General features: G+C 33.2%; 2 protein-coding genes and 1 non-coding gene across 7 annotated transcripts; 1 reads left to right on the forward strand and 2 right to left on the reverse strand.

The window, feature by feature from the left end:
- The first annotated feature begins 1,742 nt into the window (after positions 1 to 1,742).
- LOC110672146 (uncharacterized) lies at positions 1,743 to 6,516 on the forward strand. Of its 4 annotated transcripts, none has more exons than XM_021834839.2 (3): positions 1,743 to 2,034; positions 3,028 to 4,924; positions 5,621 to 6,516. In XM_021834839.2, the coding sequence occupies exons 2-3, from the start codon at positions 3,044 to 3,046 to the stop codon at positions 5,948 to 5,950; spliced, it is 2,211 nt and encodes a 736-aa protein (XP_021690531.2). In that variant the 5' UTR covers positions 1,743 to 2,034; positions 3,028 to 3,043; the 3' UTR covers positions 5,951 to 6,516. The 4 variants fall into 4 exon arrangements, with proteins under 4 accessions (XP_021690531.2, XP_021690534.2, XP_021690533.2 ...); XM_021834842.2 differs by lacking the exon at positions 5,621 to 6,516 and adding an exon at positions 5,034 to 5,610; XM_021834841.2 differs by lacking the exon at positions 1,743 to 2,034 and adding an exon at positions 2,048 to 2,227.
- A 347-nt stretch (positions 6,517 to 6,863) lies between these two features.
- On the reverse strand, positions 6,864 to 6,935 carry TRNAD-GUC (transfer RNA aspartic acid (anticodon GUC)). The gene has a single exon. It is a non-coding gene; the product is annotated as a tRNA-Asp (tRNA).
- Positions 6,936 to 8,667: 1,732 nt separating this feature from the next.
- Positions 8,668 to 14,194, reverse strand: LOC110672150 (uncharacterized). 2 transcript variants are annotated; one of them, XM_021834846.2, is made up of 10 exons: positions 14,010 to 14,193; positions 13,495 to 13,599; positions 11,583 to 12,911; positions 11,334 to 11,452; positions 11,028 to 11,152; positions 10,691 to 10,790; positions 10,413 to 10,490; positions 10,155 to 10,238; positions 9,633 to 9,718; positions 8,668 to 9,229 (listed from the first exon to the last, which is right to left on the reverse strand). In XM_021834846.2, exons 3-10 carry the CDS (start codon positions 12,841 to 12,843, stop codon positions 9,061 to 9,063), a joined length of 2,022 nt encoding a protein of 673 aa, XP_021690538.2. In that variant the 5' UTR covers positions 12,844 to 12,911; positions 13,495 to 13,599; positions 14,010 to 14,193; the 3' UTR covers positions 8,668 to 9,060. The 2 variants fall into 2 exon arrangements, 1 of the variants encoding a protein (XP_021690538.2); XR_002498225.2 differs by having other exon boundaries at positions 9,085 to 9,229; positions 9,633 to 9,764; positions 14,010 to 14,194.
- Positions 14,195 to 19,471: the final 5,277 nt, after the last annotated feature.

The following is a 19,471-nucleotide window of genomic DNA, read 5'->3' on the forward strand; positions in this document are numbered from 1 at the left end:
CTTAAAATTATTCACATGGAACACCACATTTGTATGTGTACTAGTAATGATTCATGAGGCCTACCAAAATTCCATGCCAAAATACCATATGATTGCTAGGGACTCAACACCCTTCAAAACAAATCATTGTTTATCAAACTCCAAGAAATTGTCACAATCAAAATATGCTTTGAAATATAGTAAAACATTTTCATTAATAAGTAATTTTAATAAAAATTTAAAATCAATTTTAGAAATAATTCTAATACTATTAAGTTAAATTGATTGATTTCATTCCATATTTTTAATCATTCTGATTTTTAAATCTTTCAAAAGGATTTGATTTTTTTTTTTTTTTTAGTATGTAGTTCACTTCATTAGATAAGGAGTTGGGTACCCATTTCTTGTATTATTTGAAAAAAGAAGTTGGGATATCTTTGTTCCCTTTTAGGACCACCTCACCTAAACTTTGTTTTCCTCCAATGAAATAGTGGATGTGACATTATAACTTCAAGAACAAAGAGCTTTAATCCTCTCCATTTGGGTAAATTATATAAACTATACTTCATCTTAGGAGTATATAATAATAAAATATTTAAATTTTAATATATAATAAAAAAATCTTAATTTTTAATTTAACTAGTAAAAAATTACTCTATAATATTCAATAGTTAATTTTTAAATCATTTTTATTTTTATCAACGAGACACTTATTATATTAAAAAATATGTTTTCTCTCTATTAATTTAACACTTATTGAGAAAAAAAATTAATTCTATTCTCTATCTATTTATAATCACCATAATCAAAATTATACATATTAACATTTTAATAACTTTAAATCTTTTTACTTAAAATTACCAGTTAATGAAAATATAATTTTTTAATTTAATAAATATCACGTCGGTATAAATATTCTAAAAATTAGTTACTAAGCTTCATAAGCGAATTTTATGTTACATAAATTAAAAATAAGAAAATTTTGTGTTATAAATTAAAATTTAGATATTTTATTGTTTTATATTCCTAAATTGAGATATTGTCCTTATAATTAATCAATATTTCAACAATTATTGCATTTAATAAAGTTGTTGAATTACATTGTAATAATTTTATATTGATAAATGAATTTATTAACTCTGTGTTTAAATGGGAATTTATGTCAACTAATTTGTTGATAAAATTCAAAGATTAAGGAGAAGATAGTAAATTGGAACAGGTGGAGGTGGGATCTGCAATCTAACATATTATTATCTAACTAAAAATCTAATTATTGGAAATGGTAAAATTAAGTGCAGGATTCATCCTGTCTTAATATAATGCTATTCTATTTTTTTTTTTTAAATTTTTTTCAAAAGAATGCTATTCTCAAAATCATAACTTAATATATATATATATATGTGTGTGTGTGTGTGTGAGAGAGAGAGAGAGAGAGATTCAGACGCCCACCTGATTTCAATCTTCAATATCTGCTATACTAATTTTAATTAATTAAATTTTAATTTAATTCTAATTTCCATTTAATTTGATACATTCTTGTCTATCCACAAGTACCCTCACCACTGTTTTACATGGGTATATATGTCTTTTCACAATGGGTGCTCCTACATGAAACCGCTAATCATGTATTATTTTACAAAAGTGAATAAGCAAAGATAATAAAGAAAGCAAAAACCATAAAATATATATATATATATATATATATATATATATATATATATATATAATATTAGCTTCACATCATGGCTGCAAGAAGATGGCTTTACTAGACATAAACAGAAACTTAGCAGTCCTATGTCTCTCGTTGCAGCTCTTTCTCATGTGACCTCGGGAGAGAGTGTTCACTATCTACACTCAAACTCTTTTAACCTTTGTCCTTATAACCAAGGCATGCATTCTCTCTCTCTATCTCTTCCACCTTAACTGACTTTTTGTGTTTATTATGGTTTCCTGCTATTGGTCCCCTTCTTGTTGGTTTTTTCCTTTTACCATGTACTTTTGTTGATTCTTTGAGGCTCCAACTACTCTTTTAGTTATTGCTGACTCTTCTTTAAGGTGGGTTTTTGTTGTTTTTTTTGTTCTTTTCTAGATTCACAAGTTTATAACAGACTTTCAGCTGAAGAGATTGATGGATATGATGGCATCTGATTGCAGTTTGTGGGGTTTTTCTTTGAATTCACTTCTGTGAGATCTAGTGGGGTGTGGGCATTTTCTCGTGCTTTTTCTTTTTATTTTTTTGGCTTAGAATGTAAGTGAAGATAAATTTATTGCTAATAATTTATATAGCCTTTACACATTTTACTTTATTCTTTTTTTTTCTTTTTGGGGAGTTCATAGAGATCATAGGATTCCTTGTTGTTTCAAGGGTTTCAGTTTTAGGGTGATCAAAGTCCGTTCTTTTGAGGTTTTTGTGATTCAAATTCTGAAATCAATTATGAGGAGTATGCTTTCTGGAAGAGGGGCTATCTGTAAAGTTACGGTCGTTGTACTAACACTCCAACATAGAATATTAGAGACAGCTCTTTCATTTGATTATTGTTTTGGCCAATTTAACGTTTATGCTGTAAGAATGTTGCTTTGACATATTCTTTCGAGGTAGCGACTTCTTATGATCTGCATTTTAAGCTTCTTCTTTGTTTTGTAAATTTCATCTAATAAGAGCAGATAGTTATGTGTTTCTAGCTGGTCGCTACAGTAATGAAATAACACTTTTAAAAGCACGTATCTTTTTGCTCTTGCTACTTGTTGTATTCAGGAAAAATTGCCCTTGGCACAATAGACTAGAAATTGACTTTGCCTTGTTTGTTTTTATGGTTTGTCTCTGGTGACACAGTGTTGCCAGTGAAGCAGCTCAATAAAATTTGCAGTTAATAGAGTTCATTTTAGGATTTTCTAATTAACTCTGGCATATCTGGATTTTACATTTTGGAGATTCTTGGATTTAAGAAGATGCTGATTTCATTTATTACAAATGGCTGAAATTTTGCTTATCTTCTTCCTTAAGGCCATGTTCATTCTCTTAATATTTTTTATCCTTGCTTGTTGCAGAGTTGTGGATCTGCCAATGCGACTAGATATGGAGTTGGATTTCAAGAAGAGCTGCTCGTCTGATCTAAGTCCTAACACTGTTCTTCCACGTAGACATTTTTCAGATGTTGGAAAGAAAAGCACGAACAGCAAACTTACACGTAAAGATGATTTGTTGACAGTAAAGGAAGGCTTCACAGAGATAAGTTTTCATCGCTATCGCAGTTCCTCCTGTAAGACTCCATCTAGACCTGTTGGTGTAGAAGGAAACGTTGAGTTGAAGCGAGGTTCCATTTATCAAAGCTCCAGAGAGGTAAGGAAAGTGAAGAAAATGGTAGTTAATGAGGGAAGGAGAAAAATTGAATTGTCTCGTGATAGTGACACTACTTTCTCCTTTAGCATTGTTGACTCTTTGTGTTGTTCAGATGATGAGAACACACAGAAGAGATCCCCTGCATTGTCTGTGAACTCAAACTTGAATCCAACATCTGTTAGGAAGTCTTGCATAGAACCATGCTTATCAGATGGCTTCATTGAAATCTGTCCAAATTTGGATAATAGAGAAAAACAACGTGCAGGAACTGTAAGAAGTGATTCAATTGAGAATCCAACTTTCAGATGTGAGCAGGTTGTTGGTCGAGTAAATGATGCTAATGACCTTGAAAACGATATGGCTGTGACATTCCATAGATCGCTTTCTGCTAAGGTAGAAATGCCTCATTCACCTCCTCCTTCAGAAAATGATTGCTCTTCTAGAGCCAGCTCAAAGTCCCGGTTTAGCCCCATCAAAAAGATGTTTGATCCATTTAAGAAATCCAAGTCTTTACGGAGTCCTTTGAGTTATATATCAGAACTTGGTGATGTCAAAACTACGGGGATTTCAAATATCAGAAGGAATCAAATCATGAGGAAACCTTTGTTGCATGACTTTGCAAATACAATTGGGAAATCTGATATTGGTTCTCCACTTGTCCTGAAAGATCACAATCGTTCAACTGTGGCATGTTCACCAGTTCACCTACATGGTTGTCTCAAGTTGGAAAATAAACGTGGGGTACCGTATTTCGAGTTCTCATTGGATTGCCCGGAAGAAGTTTTAGTGGCCAAGGCATGGAAGGCAAATAATCTTGTTAATTGGGTGTACACATTTCACTCCATTTGCAATAGAAAGAAAAGCAATGCCAGTGGCTGGAGTTTGACTGATGGCAGCAAGGAGTCCTTGGTGGTGGGACAGATGCAAGTTTCCTGCTATTTATGCTCAGAACTAAAAGATGGTGGGATTTTTGACAACTCTATGGTGACGGAATTTGTATTGTATGACATTGCACATGCGAGAAAAAGTGTTTCTTCACAAGATTCCCTTGATATTGTTAAACTTTCCAATTGTTCTAAAGCAGGCTATGGTGGTGGAATTCATGAGTTGGACAATGGCTCTGATCCAATGAAATTCAAACATCAAACAAAACGTGCTTCTGATAGCAGCAACTTTGATTCTTCAAATCCTCATCTGTGGCCATCTTCAGTTTTACACTCAGACCTTGAAATTGCAGCTATTGCCATTCATCTCCCATTTGCAAAGAGAGAAAGCTTGAAATACAAAAGGGGGGATAAGAGTGGAGATACAGTGCATTCAAATCTACTCAACCATTCTAAGTTTGAGCAAAAGGGAAAAGACTTCATGGATAGAAAAAGTCCGGACAAGTTGAATGTGGTAATTCCAACAGGAAATCATGGTTTGCCAATTGATGAAAGCCAGGGCCCTTCTTCTTTGCTTGATAGATGGAGAACGGGTGGAGGTTGTGACTGTGGTGGATGGGATATGGGCTGTTCACTTACTGTTTTTGGCAGTCCTGGTATCAGATGTGCTGAAGATGAACCACTCATGGACTATCAACAGCCTTTGGAACTTTTTGTTCAGGTAAGCTTTTTGATTGGAACCTGATTATGACCATATCTTCAATAAATGTAGATTTGACAATTAAAGGCTTAGATAAAGATAATTTAAGAAACTCAGATTTCAAATGCAGAAAGGATTCCAGCCAATAGATCTCACAGATAAACATGACCTGAAATTGGTGAAATAGGATTCTCCTTCCTGCAACATGTATGGTTTTCTTTTACTGCTTGTTGTCGAAGAAGATTACAATTTTAGTGCCTTTGGATAAAGAAGTATATGATGCAGTGCCTCTACAGTAACCGTGTTCTGGAAGTTCATAATAATTCTTCTGTTATTCTTGTAAGTCAGCATTTTTATCTCCGGGAGTGTCATGTCACTATGGTCATTGATAAGAAATCACCAGAAAGTTTGGTTGTATTTATTAGTAATTCAGATGATCAGATCTATCTATATTCAGTAAGCATTCTCTTGTGAACTATTGAAGCCAACCAAAATAATCTCCTTTAACTACTTGGAATTTGTGAAATTAGAGCACATCTACACATTTACATTTGGAAACTCTTCAAATATCAATTAGATCATTTAGATAATGGCCCTCATATTGTGCAAGAAAGGGTTGGCAGTTCTGTTTGCTACTTTAGTGCAAGGGCCGCCAATCAAGTTTTATTGTTGATATAGTCTTTCATTAGTTGTAACCAGATTCTGAATTCTGTATAGGGAACAAAACAGAAAATTCCAGCATTGACAATGAGAGTTGTTGAAGCGGCGCAATATGCAGTTGATTTCCATGCACAGCTATCTGCGTTACAAGCATTTTCCATTTGTGTTGCTGTATTGCATGGTACTGAAGCGTCCAATGATATTGGGGAGGAAAAAAGCAAGCAGTTGCCGCATTGCAATTCACTGAAAGTCCTTTTCGAAGAGGAAATGGAGTTCGTAATCGAAGCAGTCACAGAGGAGGAAAAGAAGAAAGCCTCCAAGAAGATGGAAGAGATTCAGCAGTCTTATGTGCTCAACCCTCCTTTTTCTCCAATTGCTCGGGTATAGACTAAACCAGATAGCTTGATAATGCAGAATGGCTCTTTCCAAGAAACAAAGCTTGGCCTTGGATGGACTGGAAATGAAAGAAATATATATTAAAATACCACTAAAAGATTACAATCGCTGCAGTTTTTGGTCTTAGGTTACTAGTTTTGGAGACTCTTTGGTTCTTGTGCAGCCTTCAATATTTTAATCCGTTAAGTTGAAAGTTTCACTTGAATGAACTATCAACTCTGGAGCAAGAAGCCAAGAGGGTGACTGCATATCAGAATGAAAAAAAATCCTTAGATGTACAATTTGATTTGTTGTTCCATTTCTACTAGTAGGAATAGAATAGGAGACACACACTGTCCATCTTGTAAGTTGATAGCAAGGGAAACGTACCGATTCAATTGTTGAGAGTGAGCCCCGTCCAATACTTTTGTGTATTGTAATTAATGGGTACAAGGTGGTATAGGGGAGGTCTAGAAGCTCTGGTTATTAGTATATTTTGGGCTAGGTAGTTCAAAATTTTGTTAAAAAATCCTGTATCTCCGAAAGAATAAATAGTGGTTAAACCCCCTCTTCTTTTTTCATGTTGTTCAGTCCAAAAAGCAATTACAGGCATCTTGTCAGATTTTGCTGTCTGCTGAAACAGAGTCATGCTGTGAGTGTGAATGTGATCTTCTGATTCTTACATGGAAAATTTGGGGCATTTTCTCTCATAATGCTAGTAAACTAATCCAATTATCCTTGCAACTTTTCTCCCCCCTTTTGAAGTTCTAATCTTTAGAATTTGATTTTGATGTTATCTATAGTAGCGTATCTTAAACTAGTTAAGCTCTGAATTGATTATATGGGTTTGTTTTTCTTTTTGTCTTTTAAAGCACAAATGGTTTAAGAAGAGGATAAGAAATTATGTTATGTTCAAAATGAAAATCGCCGTTGCCGGGGATCGAACCCGGGTCGCCCGCGTGACAGGCGGGAATACTCACCACTATACTACAACGACTTTGTTTATAATTTTCGTATTTCAAAATAATTATAAATTCTCTTGTTCCATTATCCCACTTCATCTCAAGGCTAGGAGAATCTAAATCGTCATGAGATTATTTTATTTTAAAACCTAAATATTGAGTGGGTACAAATGCTTTTTTTTTCTTTTTTTTTTTTTTTTTTACATGCATTGCATTGCATTAAACAAAACCCATTGAACAATCACAAGAAGTTTAAATCATGGAATGATCAAAGATCTCACCAACCCCATCCATATAATAAGAGTTTGTTTGAAATGATCGTTGAAACTATTGTTGAAGGAAACACTTTTTAATATATTAGTTAAAAAATATTAAAAGGTGATTTAAAATTAAATTTAATAAATTTTAATTATAAAATATTAAAATAATAAAATTATTTTTTTAATAACATTTTAAAAAATATTTTTATTTATTAAACAGTCACTAATCGCCAATCCACATGATCACTGAAAACTTACTGCCCACAGGAAACAAGAAACCACCACGACCACAAAGCAGCATCGCTGGTCACCCCAAGGCCGGAGCTAATGTAGCAACTGAGGAAGAAGAATAAGAATATCACAGGCAAACTGCAACCTCCGAAGCATAAGATCTAGCACACTTAGTCATCATTGGCCCTAAATCACTAGATCCAACCAACAGAAATATTCCCAGAGGAAAAAAAGAGATGAAAATGCAGAGGGTAAAGACATTTCAGTTTAAATTAGCTTTGGGTTAGCCATTTAATAATAAATTGAAAGAACTCTTTGCAACCACCTTCCCCTCACGACAGAAACGTCATCTGCGAGCTAGAAAATCAAACCAAACACAGGGTATCTAAGTTCTGCTCATCTTTCACCGCCCCAGCACAAACCAAAACTCAAAGCTTTACACTCTGCACTTAGGGAAAGAGAAGTGCTGAATCCTAGCGTAGATGATGAAGAGGCAAAAAACGCCGAGCTCCTCACCTACCTCAAAGGGCAGAGGAAACCAAACAAATCATCTCAGCGGTATCAAAAGGAGAATGAAAAAAAAAAAAAAAGATAATTTTTTCTATTACCTCTTAAAACAAGAGAAAGAAGAATCAATGATTTGTCTTGGAGTTACCATGTTTCATCTGCCATCCAACGCTAAATTCTCATGCCTAAATTCCAGTGCTCTTATTTCAAGTTTATATTTAAAAAAATTAAATAAAATTATAGTGATTTATCCGCTAGTCAATCTATTTATTTTTAAAAATGAACGAATAAATACAGCAAGACTCTTGGGTTTTTATTATAATTACAAGTTGATCCCTCAACTTTTATAATTACATTAGAATATCACTAATTTTTTACATTAATATATTTAATAAACAATTTTTTAAAATATTACAAAATAAAGTTTATTGAATTGTGAGAAAACAAAATTAATTATAAACAACATTATATTAAATGCTATTTATATTATATTTATACGAGTTTATGTCATGTTATTTTGATATAAAATTTATTTTAAAGTATACAATTTGTTTATAATTTATAAGTTACGGATATTTTTATTATATTATAATTTAATTCTCATTTTATTTATATACACATATAATTGCAAGTAAATATTTCTTCATGATTTGTTAATTATACTAGTTATATTTAATATTTATTTTAATTATATATATAATTTAAAAATACAAGAATCAGAAAAATTAAAAAATTTAAAATTAGATATTATATTTATCATGAATTTAAGTAATTCAAATATAAAAATATTATAAATATTGAACTTATTTGCAAATGTTTCCTTCAAAATGGCAAGCCCGGCAATACCCATTTCAAAAGTACACTGGTGCATATGCAATCTCTCTAAATATATGAGTCATAATATTTTGTAGTGTATACAATAATTTGCCATCATTTCAGCACCACAAAATGGCGAACCCAACAATTTCGCCATTCCATGTTGGGTATTGCATCCATTTATGGTTTCGTAGATACGCAGTCCCATCTATGCTCATTGATGGGGCATGTCTCCCTTCTTAATCTCATCTCATCACAAAAGGGTATCAGTATTTCTCATATGATGCAAACCATGCAACCTTTGTGCTGGTGATAGTCAAGATCAGGATGCCTGTGATGCGGAACATCATGGCAATTGCAATTGTGTTGGATCATCTTCCATGCTTTGTTTGTACTGAATCCTTTGAGAATTAAATTGTGGAATTTCCAAAGAAAATAATCTTTTGAAAAATTCATATGATGCAAAGAATAATGCTCCTTGAGACACATACATAACCAATCTTGGAATTAATCCCCTGATCATGGAAATAACAAGAATAATCGTCAAGCTTAATTGATAATATCCACAAATCAAAAGTTTCCACATTTCAAAATAGAATGGTAAAATGATACTTGAAAAACTAAAAGCAATTTTGCAAAGTGACTTTTGAATTCTATGTAAAATCAGTAAGAGCTTTGCCATTTCAAACTTCTGATAAATTATCGCATAGTATCGTACACCATGGCAAAATTCTTCTTCGTTTTTAATCCAAAACTCAGTTTGTTAATTCACTTGAAGAGTTCGAAGCAGCCAAAATGTTCAGTTCTTACAAAGTAAGAGTCATCGACAAACTTTACAAATTTCATTGGTTTCACAATGTAAACATGAAACAGTAACAATTATTTTAGATGAAAACGTGCAGATCAAATAACCCATACCTGTAGAGGCCCTTCAGACCTTCATTCTTTCCTATTTCTTTAAGGGCATGAAACACACTGTCATATTGGTTCATGGAACCAGGAATCTGCCAGAAAGCCCAACATTGAGGAAAAATAATTGATAATAGCGGCCTAGAAGGCAACATATACGGAATAAATAGTTAATTTAATTAGCACGACTCTGACGCATACACTCAAAAGAGTTATAGTACTAGAGAAACTTGTCATCAATTGAAAATCTACTGTTACATGGTAAATGACATCTTTTTCTCATCATAAAGATCTTGAGTTAAACCGCTATCTAGCAATGAAATTGAACAAAAGATTCATTTTAAGAAGCTATTCAAGAAACTCAAGCATAAAGAAAAGCCTCAAGGAATCACTCAATGAATAGATGAAGACACGTAATATGGTTTACAATTACAAGCAAACATATGGTATTATGATGAATGATATTCTTCCATATTTGACTAAGACATAAAGATACAAATGTTCCATAAAAAGATCAAATTTTGCATAAACCTGCGTCTGTAGTCTAGTCTTCACCACATCAAAAGGAGTTGTGAATAAAGCAGCAGTGGATCCTGCCAGCCCTCCACAAACTAGCTGTATCAATTAAAAATTTCTCATCATTTACTGCAAAAGCAAGTTCGTAACCTAACAGAGCCAGCAGCCAGCTATCAGGAAGCCAGACAACCATAAAAGCTGAGCTACTACACTAGACTGGCAGAAAACACATAGAGGGTGCTGGTAAAGAGAGATATAGAGAGATGAACTAACTGTTTGTAACGTGTTAGGTTGCGCATTCAGATTTTGTGAAGACAACATCAACTGCTTCAAGCTTTCATATGTATAAAACTGCAATAATGATGAATATTCACAATCAGATGCTACACCAGAAATCAGAACTAACAGATAGGCCATGCTCTAAAATTTGAGGTGCAAATGGTTGAATTTTATAAGTTGTCTAACTGCCTTACAACCTGCAGTAGAAATCCCTCAACTGGCCATAAAATCTAAAATTGTGTGTGACAACATCTAATATGTAGAAAGAAAACCTTTATAATTGAATGTGGAACATTCCGGCATAGTACAGCTCCCCATCCTGCATATAGTGAAGGTAAACCACCCTTTCCAATTATTCCAATCAGCGCATTCCTGCAAAAAATAAGAGAGTAGCATGAAAAAGCAATTAAGAGAAGCTGGAAGCACCACTTGCAATGGTAGCTAGGGAAGACTAAGGTGCCAAGGACCTCAGAAAATACATAACAACCTTTAAAATTAACTCCATTGATTCAGTAAACCCATAATGAGCACAACACCAAATGAAGTCCAAAATAAAGTAGGCAGAACTGAACTAATATATTAACAAATAGCAAGATATCAAAGGTATACCAGCAGTTATGATAGCGTGAACCAATTTGCATCTGCTGCTTTATACGCTCACTGGGAGTGAAAACAAAGGAAGTTGCAATGCTTGCGCATCCGCCTGCAACACAATGGGCAAAAGAGTGATATTCCTGCAAAAGGGAGAAGGGTAAGCCTTTCAAATGGCACAACATCACACAAAATAATATGGAAAAAGCCCTGTGGCTTGCAAAACATTTACTTTTGACCCTCTCAGGGCAAAAGGCAAAAATAACAAAATAACAAAAGCAAGGATAAATATGAGAGTAGGGTGGAGTGCATGATAAGTGACACCTTGGAGAAAAAAGGAAGCAAAGATCCTTTAACTGATTCATACGTGAAAGTGTAAATGGCAGATATTGGAGCTGAAGATGCTATATTGCTAGCAATTCCACGATAAAGCCCAGTTACACCTGAAAAGTGAAAACTCTATCTTGTCAAATCTACACAAGGCCTTGCAGACATTAACAATTTACATCAAAAGCCTAGAAATTTTAGGGACTACCACAAGCGCAAGTACTATAATTGCTGTACTAAATTTACCTCTTTCAGAAACAATTGACCTTCCAATGTCACATATAGACTTCTGCTCTGTACGGCAAGACTGAATAACTGTCTTTACCGTATCAACAGGATGTAGACAAAGGCTAACGAATATTCCAGCAAATGCACCTGCATAAGCATGCTCTTGCTTAGCAAGGGCATAACGTGGTCTTGCACATGCTGATGGACAAACCTCCATGACATTTTTGTCCTCAACAAACTTTTGAGGTCGTTTTCTTGTCTCAGCCATTTGATTATCATCATTGTGATGTTTGAATTCTTCATATGTACTCTTCTGTGGAGCTAAAAAGTCAAGATGATAATCTACATAAAGGCTAGAACTCAGTCCATTTGAAACACTATTGTGCACATTATTATTATGAAGAGTCCCAAGGAAATAATCAGAGCAGAGGGAGCTGATTATTCCTGTCTTCATTGCTGCTTCCATGTTATCACCTAGAGATGTACCTTTTGATTTGACTGAATCAGAATAGCAGTCAGCATTTCTCAAAGCAAAGTTATTTCTGGTATGAGTTGAATCTCTAGAAATGCAGGCATCAGCATGAATGATTGTATTTCCTGAAGTGCAGATTTTATTGAAATTCTCTTCCTCAATCTTAGTGACATTGACAGGATTCTGTGATTCACCAGGAATTATTTCTTTCATCCATCCATATATCCTTTCCAATTCATATGAAGTTCCTACATTCGCTAGCCCCTTTCCTATCCAATACTCATTTGATAATGTGGTACTTCCCTTCGAAAACTGTGAGAATAATGAATGAGTACAATTCCGCTTACAAGGTTCAATCGCCAACAACTTCTGAGTCACTGTAAGAAACTCAAACCTTGGCTGCAGTGAAGGTGTAATATTACTAGCAGTCCTTGCATAAGCACTAAAGTATCTTTCATCATCATCTTTTAAAGCTGCCCCACCATCTTCCCCAACCAGATCACCCAAGATAACACTTTTCTGAGAGCCACTACCATTACGATTTGGTTTTGCCCCTGATTCAGTAATAGCAAGAGGATTTACAATACTCCATATCTGCCCCACTGCTGAGATGAGCTCCTTTGTGCTCAATATCTCAGAGTGCTTCAGTTCGGTATTTATGCTACTTTGCTTTTTTTTCTCAGTGCGTGTAGAGGCATTTTGTTCAGGGACAATATCAGTAAGGTCAAAAGATGCCTCATCAACTTGGTTCCACCTGTATGTAATTGAAGGTCGATCACTACGAGGAGGCCTTTTGCACCCAGACATTTTCTTATATTGTTCAAGAATTTCTTTGCAAAGGCAGAGAGTACATTATCTTGACCCAAAAAAAATAACTGCAACATAAAGCAAGACTTTGTATCACTAAATGTAAACTAACATTCGAGCCCATCTCATAGATAAAAAGTACAACAAAATGAAAGAAAAAGCACTGAAGGTGTGTGTATTTTGGGGGTTCAGGTTGTGATAAAAATCGTTGACAACAGAACTGTTCTTCCGGGGGGGGGGGGGGAGGGGGGGAAGAGTGGCGGCGGGTGGGGTGGGGAAGGAGAAGAAATCTTCAAAAACATGTCTGAAATTATTTCTACCAATAGATACTAAACAATAAATGTTGGATATTTTCAAAGTTTTTGCAGAACTTCAACAGCCATCGCATTCCTTCTCCCCCACTTTTCTAGGTGAATCAAGAAGTTTATCATTAGAAAACATACTCAGATAGCCAAAACTGCTCAGTTAACGAAAACTACAAATACAGATCAAACAAAGAATAGCTAAACTACTCTAAACCAGCTAGGAATGAAAAATCAGAAAGCTTATTCACTAGAAATTCAAACGTAATAGAACAAAAAGATTCCAAAATATGTTGATATTGAATAAGAAAAATAAATAATGAGAAACCATCCATATAAACTTATTCACCAGTTAAATTGTTTCCGTTGCTATCTAATATAGATCACTCACAAACGTGTAGACCAGCCCTTCGTACAATTGAGGCACAGAAGGCCGATTAATAGTACAACAGTCCTGAAATGCAACAAGAACTCAAATTATTAGACAGTCACCAACATCAACACCACCTTCATTCAACATCCAAATAGAATCCATTACTCTAATCACCAGAACACTTCCATATCTCATAAATCCGTAATGCTGTTTAATTCAACAAGCAAAAGTATCTAAACTACATCATAGCCATCAGAAACCTCTTTAGACTTGTATAATAGGCAATCCCCGAATTAAAAAGTATGGTTGAACATCGAAACGTCAATCATTAAACATAATAATTAACTATCACTTTCTTTTCTTCTCTAGTTTTCTCCGCACCCAAACAGAAGCAAACAAAATGAAGAAGCCATAAATTCAAAGTCTATACACGTATAGAGAAACTGAGAAAAAAAAAAAAAAAAGAAATCAGCGTATAGAGAAGCTGAGACCTCGACAAATTGAATTGTCCTCCAGCAGAAAGTAGCGTTTGTTGAGCTTTCTTATTCATTTTGTCGAGAAAAATTTTGAAAGGAAAATCAGGGTTTAAGGGTTTTGGGTTTATGTAGTGTCCACCTTAACGCTAAGTCAAAGCACTTTCTTAGTTTCTTTCTAGTGTTTCAGCTGCGCACAGATCGATAGGCAGAAACGGCAGTTTGCTAACGTGAGCCATGGTGGAAGTAGCTTGGAAAGTTCCAGTGGGGCCGCGAGTGCCGAATAGTTTAATTTCGGGGGCGATAAGAAATATATGAACGGTTGTGAGCACAAACAAGCTTTGGTGTGAGTAGGGGAGAGCAATTTTTGGTTTAAATTGAAAAATTGAATCGAATCGATTAATTTGATTTAATTGATTCAGTTTTAAAATTTAATCGATTCGATTTTATTCGATTTATAATTTTGATAATTTCGGGTTAATCGGTTCAGTTCGGTTGTTTTCATAAAAAAATTAAAAAAATCGAACCGAAATTATTAATATATAGAAAATCAAAAAAATCGAACTAAATTGAATCGAATCGAACCGAAATCAAAGAAAACCGAACCGAACCTTAGGATTTTTAAGTTTTGATTTCTAATTTTTTTTGTTTTTATGTTTTTATTATTTAAATTTAATGTTAAAAATATGAAATTTTATAAATTTTAGTTAAATCGATTTAAAATCGAACCGAACCGAATCAAACTAATATTTATCAATTCGATTCAATTTTCTCTTATCAATCGATTCGATTCAATTCAAAATCGAACCAACCGTTTGCACACCCCTAGGTGTGAGTTCCTGATAAAAAAAAGGACTGCTGGGAGTTGATTACGTTACTCGGAGAATTTTTTTTTTTTTTTTTTTTTTAATGTCTAAACAATAGGAGAGGTACTTGAGGACTAGAGGGGTCATATCCTAAGTCCCAATAGCTCCCCCATAAAAATTTTATAATGACTTCCAATTTTTTTTTCTTTTATTTTTGAGTATTTGAATTATTTTAGGAAAAATTTTAGTTAATATATATGTATATCATTAAATAATTATAATATTTGAAAGTTTAAATAAATTTGAATATACTGCCTCGGTATTTTTTTTTTAACTATTATTTTTTGATACTTTAAAAATTCTTAAAGGACATGAGGTTATTAGATTTTGAATTATAATTTCCTACCCATTATGAAGTTGTCATTAACTATCCAAATGGCAATATATTCTCGTTATTCATCTAAAAAAGTAGCTTTCTATTACTTACTTTATGCTATATTATTTTTTGTATTTAAATATAATATAATAACTGTCTAATGCAATTTTATTTTAAGTTGTAGATGATTTTTATTTAATATGTAATATTATCAACAAAGTAACTATTTAATGAATGTCTAGTATGGTTGATTGATAGCGTATAACTTATTTGGTAAATTTAGATTTGAGTCTCATCCTCTTAATTTCCTACAAAATAAAAACTTAATGAATAAAATCTAAAATTATTTTAAAAAATTGGTAAGACATTCCTTTAATTGTTTTAATGTAATAATATATATAATTTTATATTTCATAGGGCAATTTAAATTTTACTTTTAATTAAAAAGTTTTTTGGCATCTCCATTTCTAGTTACATCTTATTTAACACTTAGGTCCTATTCGACAAAATTTTTAAATTTTAAAGTAGCATTTTGTTATAATCTAAATTTTAAAATATAAATTTTACATTTTTATATAGTATTTAAATATTATCTAACTAAAGTATAATTTCTATAGTACTTTCATTTATATATATATATATATATATATATATATATATATATATATTATGTCTAAATATATTTTATAAATTATAATCCAAATTTAATTTAAATGATTAGTTTTAAATATTAATGTTAAATCAATTAACAAAATATATTATTTCTAACCTTGGTTCTAAGATCTGATTAATTGTTATTAATTTTATTATTATTATTATTTATTGTATTTTCTTTATTATTTAATTGTACATATATTTGTATTTTAGGACTCGTTTAAATATACCAAAAAATTTCAGGGATTAAAAGTGTAATTAAAAGTAAAAAAAAAAACTCAAAACTGCATAGACCCCCCTTTTTCCTCTCTCCTCGACTTCACTCTCTCCCTCACTTTCTCTCTCTTGTTTTCCCTTCTGGCCAACCAGCAATAGCATCGACGAGGCACTGGTGGATTCCTCCACACCCGGTCGACCACCAAACGGCGATGGCTTACTGCAATAAGCGGTAGAGAGAGAGAGAGAGAGAGAGAGAGAGAGAGAGAGAGAGAGATTTTCTGGAGAAAATCTGGCCGTTTCGGCTAGCGCCTAGTGACACCACTGGTCCCAATCAATTCTCCTCTGCCTGGGGAAGCTTTTCCGACCAATCTCACCGTCGGTAGCCACCGGATTCAAGCAAAATAGGAGAGAGAAAATGAGTCTTTTTTTAGCTTTCTAATCAGATTTCCAGCGATCCGATTGTCGAATCGACGATCCAAGATGGCTGATGGACTTAGCGCATCGAGACCTTCGAGATGGGACTGACCTCGCTCCGATCGAACACCATTTGAAAAAGGTGACCATCAGATGGTACAAATTGCTTGGTGAGATTTTTGACCCTTTACGCCCATCAATTAAATATAATTATGTGATAATTATTAAAAATTTTTGAACTTCGTTTTGGTGCGATCAGATCAGTGATAGCTCACCAGCACTTGAAACTAAGTTTTTTACTCGATCTGGGTGTCCGGTGGGCTGTCCCAGAAAGGGGTCGTGTTTACCGTCATTCTCAGCATTTTCAGACATTCCGGACGCATTTTAGGTAGCAAAATTTGCAAATGTAGTTCTTAACTCAAATTGTGTAATTTGTTCTTTGTTTAAGCTAAACTGGTAAAATCTGTAAAATATTCCTGGCTCAGAGAAATTAAGTAATATGACTTAAATTAATACAAGGATAATGTGGAGGACCCCTAAGAATATTTTCGTAATTTTTGAATTGTTGAAAATAATTATTTTGGACTGTAGAGGAATTAGGGACCTGAGCTGGAGTTTGGCTAATTGGAATTAGATTAGGTTTTTTATAGGCCCTGGATGAGTATTATAATTGTTGTTATGAGCCTAAGGCCCTATTTGTTGTTGTTGTTGCATTTTTTTTGCAGGGTGTTAGGTCCAGTCATAAGGGAGATTCTGCCAAAATTTTGATAAGACCTTAAAAAATTATTCTGGTTTCTTTAATTAAATTAATTAATTAATTCTGTCAGTAAATTTGATAGAGGTAAATGTGTTTGTCTAGGTAATCGGTGCCGACCAACCTTTTTTCTCCTTTCAGCTGGACTAGTTGTAATTGGGTCAACTAGTCTGTGAGTTGGATGTGAAGGAGCGGAAGCATGAAAAACACAAGTTTAGATCATTGAAATTAAAAATTTTTCATCTAGAGTCACATGCATCATGCAAGATTCATTTTTATCTATTTGATTTTAATGATAAACAACATATTAAAACTCTTTTAACATATTTTTGAATCTATATTTATCATTTAAGATTTTAGAATTAATCAGATTAATTTTAGAACCCTAGATTAGATCAAGAACAAGTGCACTAACCTCTTGATGCACTGCAATGTGTTTGGCACATTTGGGATGCATCTTTAGGACACCAGATGTTGTCTCTCTAGCTTGTCCACACCAAGATCACCTATGGCAGCCCATTAACAGCTTCTAAAGCTTTTTCTATAAATTAGAAAATCAAGTTTTACCTTTTAAGAGATTATAGATGTAAACAGGACACTAGAAACAATTTATAGTATTTTTAATTCAAGAGATTGTTTGCTAATCTCTTTGAAATGAAGAGAGATGAAGAAGAAAAGAGGGAGAGGCAGCCAAGAGGTGGCGGCACCTTTGAGAATGAGCAGATTGTGTTCTTTTGGTCTTTCATCCTTACACTTATATAGCTAGGTCAGCACTTAAAACCCTTGCCACATGTCACCTTTTGATTAGCTCTAGGTTTAATTGATCTAATCACATTGTGCCAAGTGTCAAACCTATTTAATCATCTTACATGATTAAAAGACATTTGGCAAACTTATGTGTAGTGCCATGTATCACCATCTCATGGTGCCACATGTCACCCTGTGAAATGACAAAAATGCCCCTGTGTCATAATTTTGAGTTCTCAACCCAAAATAATTATTTCTCTTCTTCTAATCAATTTTATATCAAATGTAAATTAATTAATTAATCTCTATTAATTAATTTCTCATTAATTAAATTCATATTTAAACACTTTAAATATAAATTTAACTTATACTATACATCCAATAATCTATATTTGGTTTCAAGTCATGCTAGGGACTTTGCAATCTAATTGCAAACCAAACATATTTAATTAATCAATTAAACTCTTTAATTAATTAATTAAATCATATTTAATTTGGTGATTACTTGTGTATGCATGTGACTTACTAGGCTCATCACTAATTGGCAATGAGACATGATATCAACTCTTAATATCATCAGAACTCTTTCTTACCATAAATGATTTCTCTAAACCATTTTATGCACCTCATAGACCATGGTTAACACCTAGCATAGCATGCCATGGCCACCCAATCAGTAATAAAGTTTACCTTAAATGAACCTATAATCATATGTTACCATGCACTAGAATCTCTCTGTTACAAAATCTCAACTCAAGCTGGAGTCATGGTTTATGTCAAACCCCATTTGCTATGAATATTATGTTCTCTTTTAATTCCAGTTCTTGATTAAAAGATTTTCTCATCAGAAACTCTTTTCTGATTAAATCAATCTGTCCTAGCCAGGAACTTGAAATATCAAGAATAATTAAATGAACATAGGATTTTATCCCTATTTACTTAGAGGAACAAATTCCATCTTGATCAACACCTAACTCCATATATAACTAGTAGGAGCCAACACATGCCCATATACCCATACACAGTACAAGTATGAAAGCAGTATCAAACTCAAACCACCTATATATAAGATAACTGTGTTATCTCAGGTCTAAAGATTATATGCACTAATATGATTTATGACAATGCATTGACAAGAGTAAACTCCAGTGCTTGTTATAAATGTCACTGGTTCGGCCTACTTATCATGTATAAGTGCCTATCATGTTTATTATATGGCATGAGACTCACCATTCCATCTTATTTACATCTCATATAAATAACTTGGGAACAAAATGATTACAATCTTTCTGGATAAGTCATGTCCTTATTGTGAAGTATCCTCGATTGTGAACCTATTTATGATACTTTCTGCTAGAAATACTATCACTCATATTCTTAACAACTTAAGGATAATATTTCTAACAAAATATCAATGGACCTTTTCTATTACACATAAATATATTATGTAAACAAAAAAGTGAAAATGCTTTTTATTAATAAAATATATACAAGATATATACTAAATGAT

The sequence above is a fragment of the Hevea brasiliensis genome, chromosome 9, assembly GCF_030052815.1.
Source record: "Hevea brasiliensis isolate MT/VB/25A 57/8 chromosome 9, ASM3005281v1, whole genome shotgun sequence".
Classification (NCBI taxonomy): Eukaryota; Viridiplantae; Streptophyta; class Magnoliopsida; order Malpighiales; family Euphorbiaceae; genus Hevea; species Hevea brasiliensis.

Coding starts and splice junctions, on each gene's coding strand:
- LOC110672150 (XM_021834846.2), bottom strand. CDS start 12,843: ATGTCTGGGTGCAAAAGGCCTCCTCGTAGTGATCGACCTTCAATTACA. Junction 10,791..11,027: donor TCACGCTATCATAACTGCTG/GTATACCTTTGA, acceptor TATTTTTTGCAG/GAATGCGCTGATTGGAATAA. Junction 10,239..10,412: donor AACCTAACACGTTACAAACA/GTTAGTTCATCT, acceptor TAATTGATACAG/CTAGTTTGTGGAGGGCTGGC.
- LOC110672146 (XM_021834839.2), top strand. CDS start 3,044: ATGCGACTAGATATGGAGTTGGATTTCAAGAAGAGCTGCTCGTCTGAT. Junction 4,925..5,620: donor CTTTGGAACTTTTTGTTCAG/GTAAGCTTTTTG, acceptor AATTCTGTATAG/GGAACAAAACAGAAAATTCC.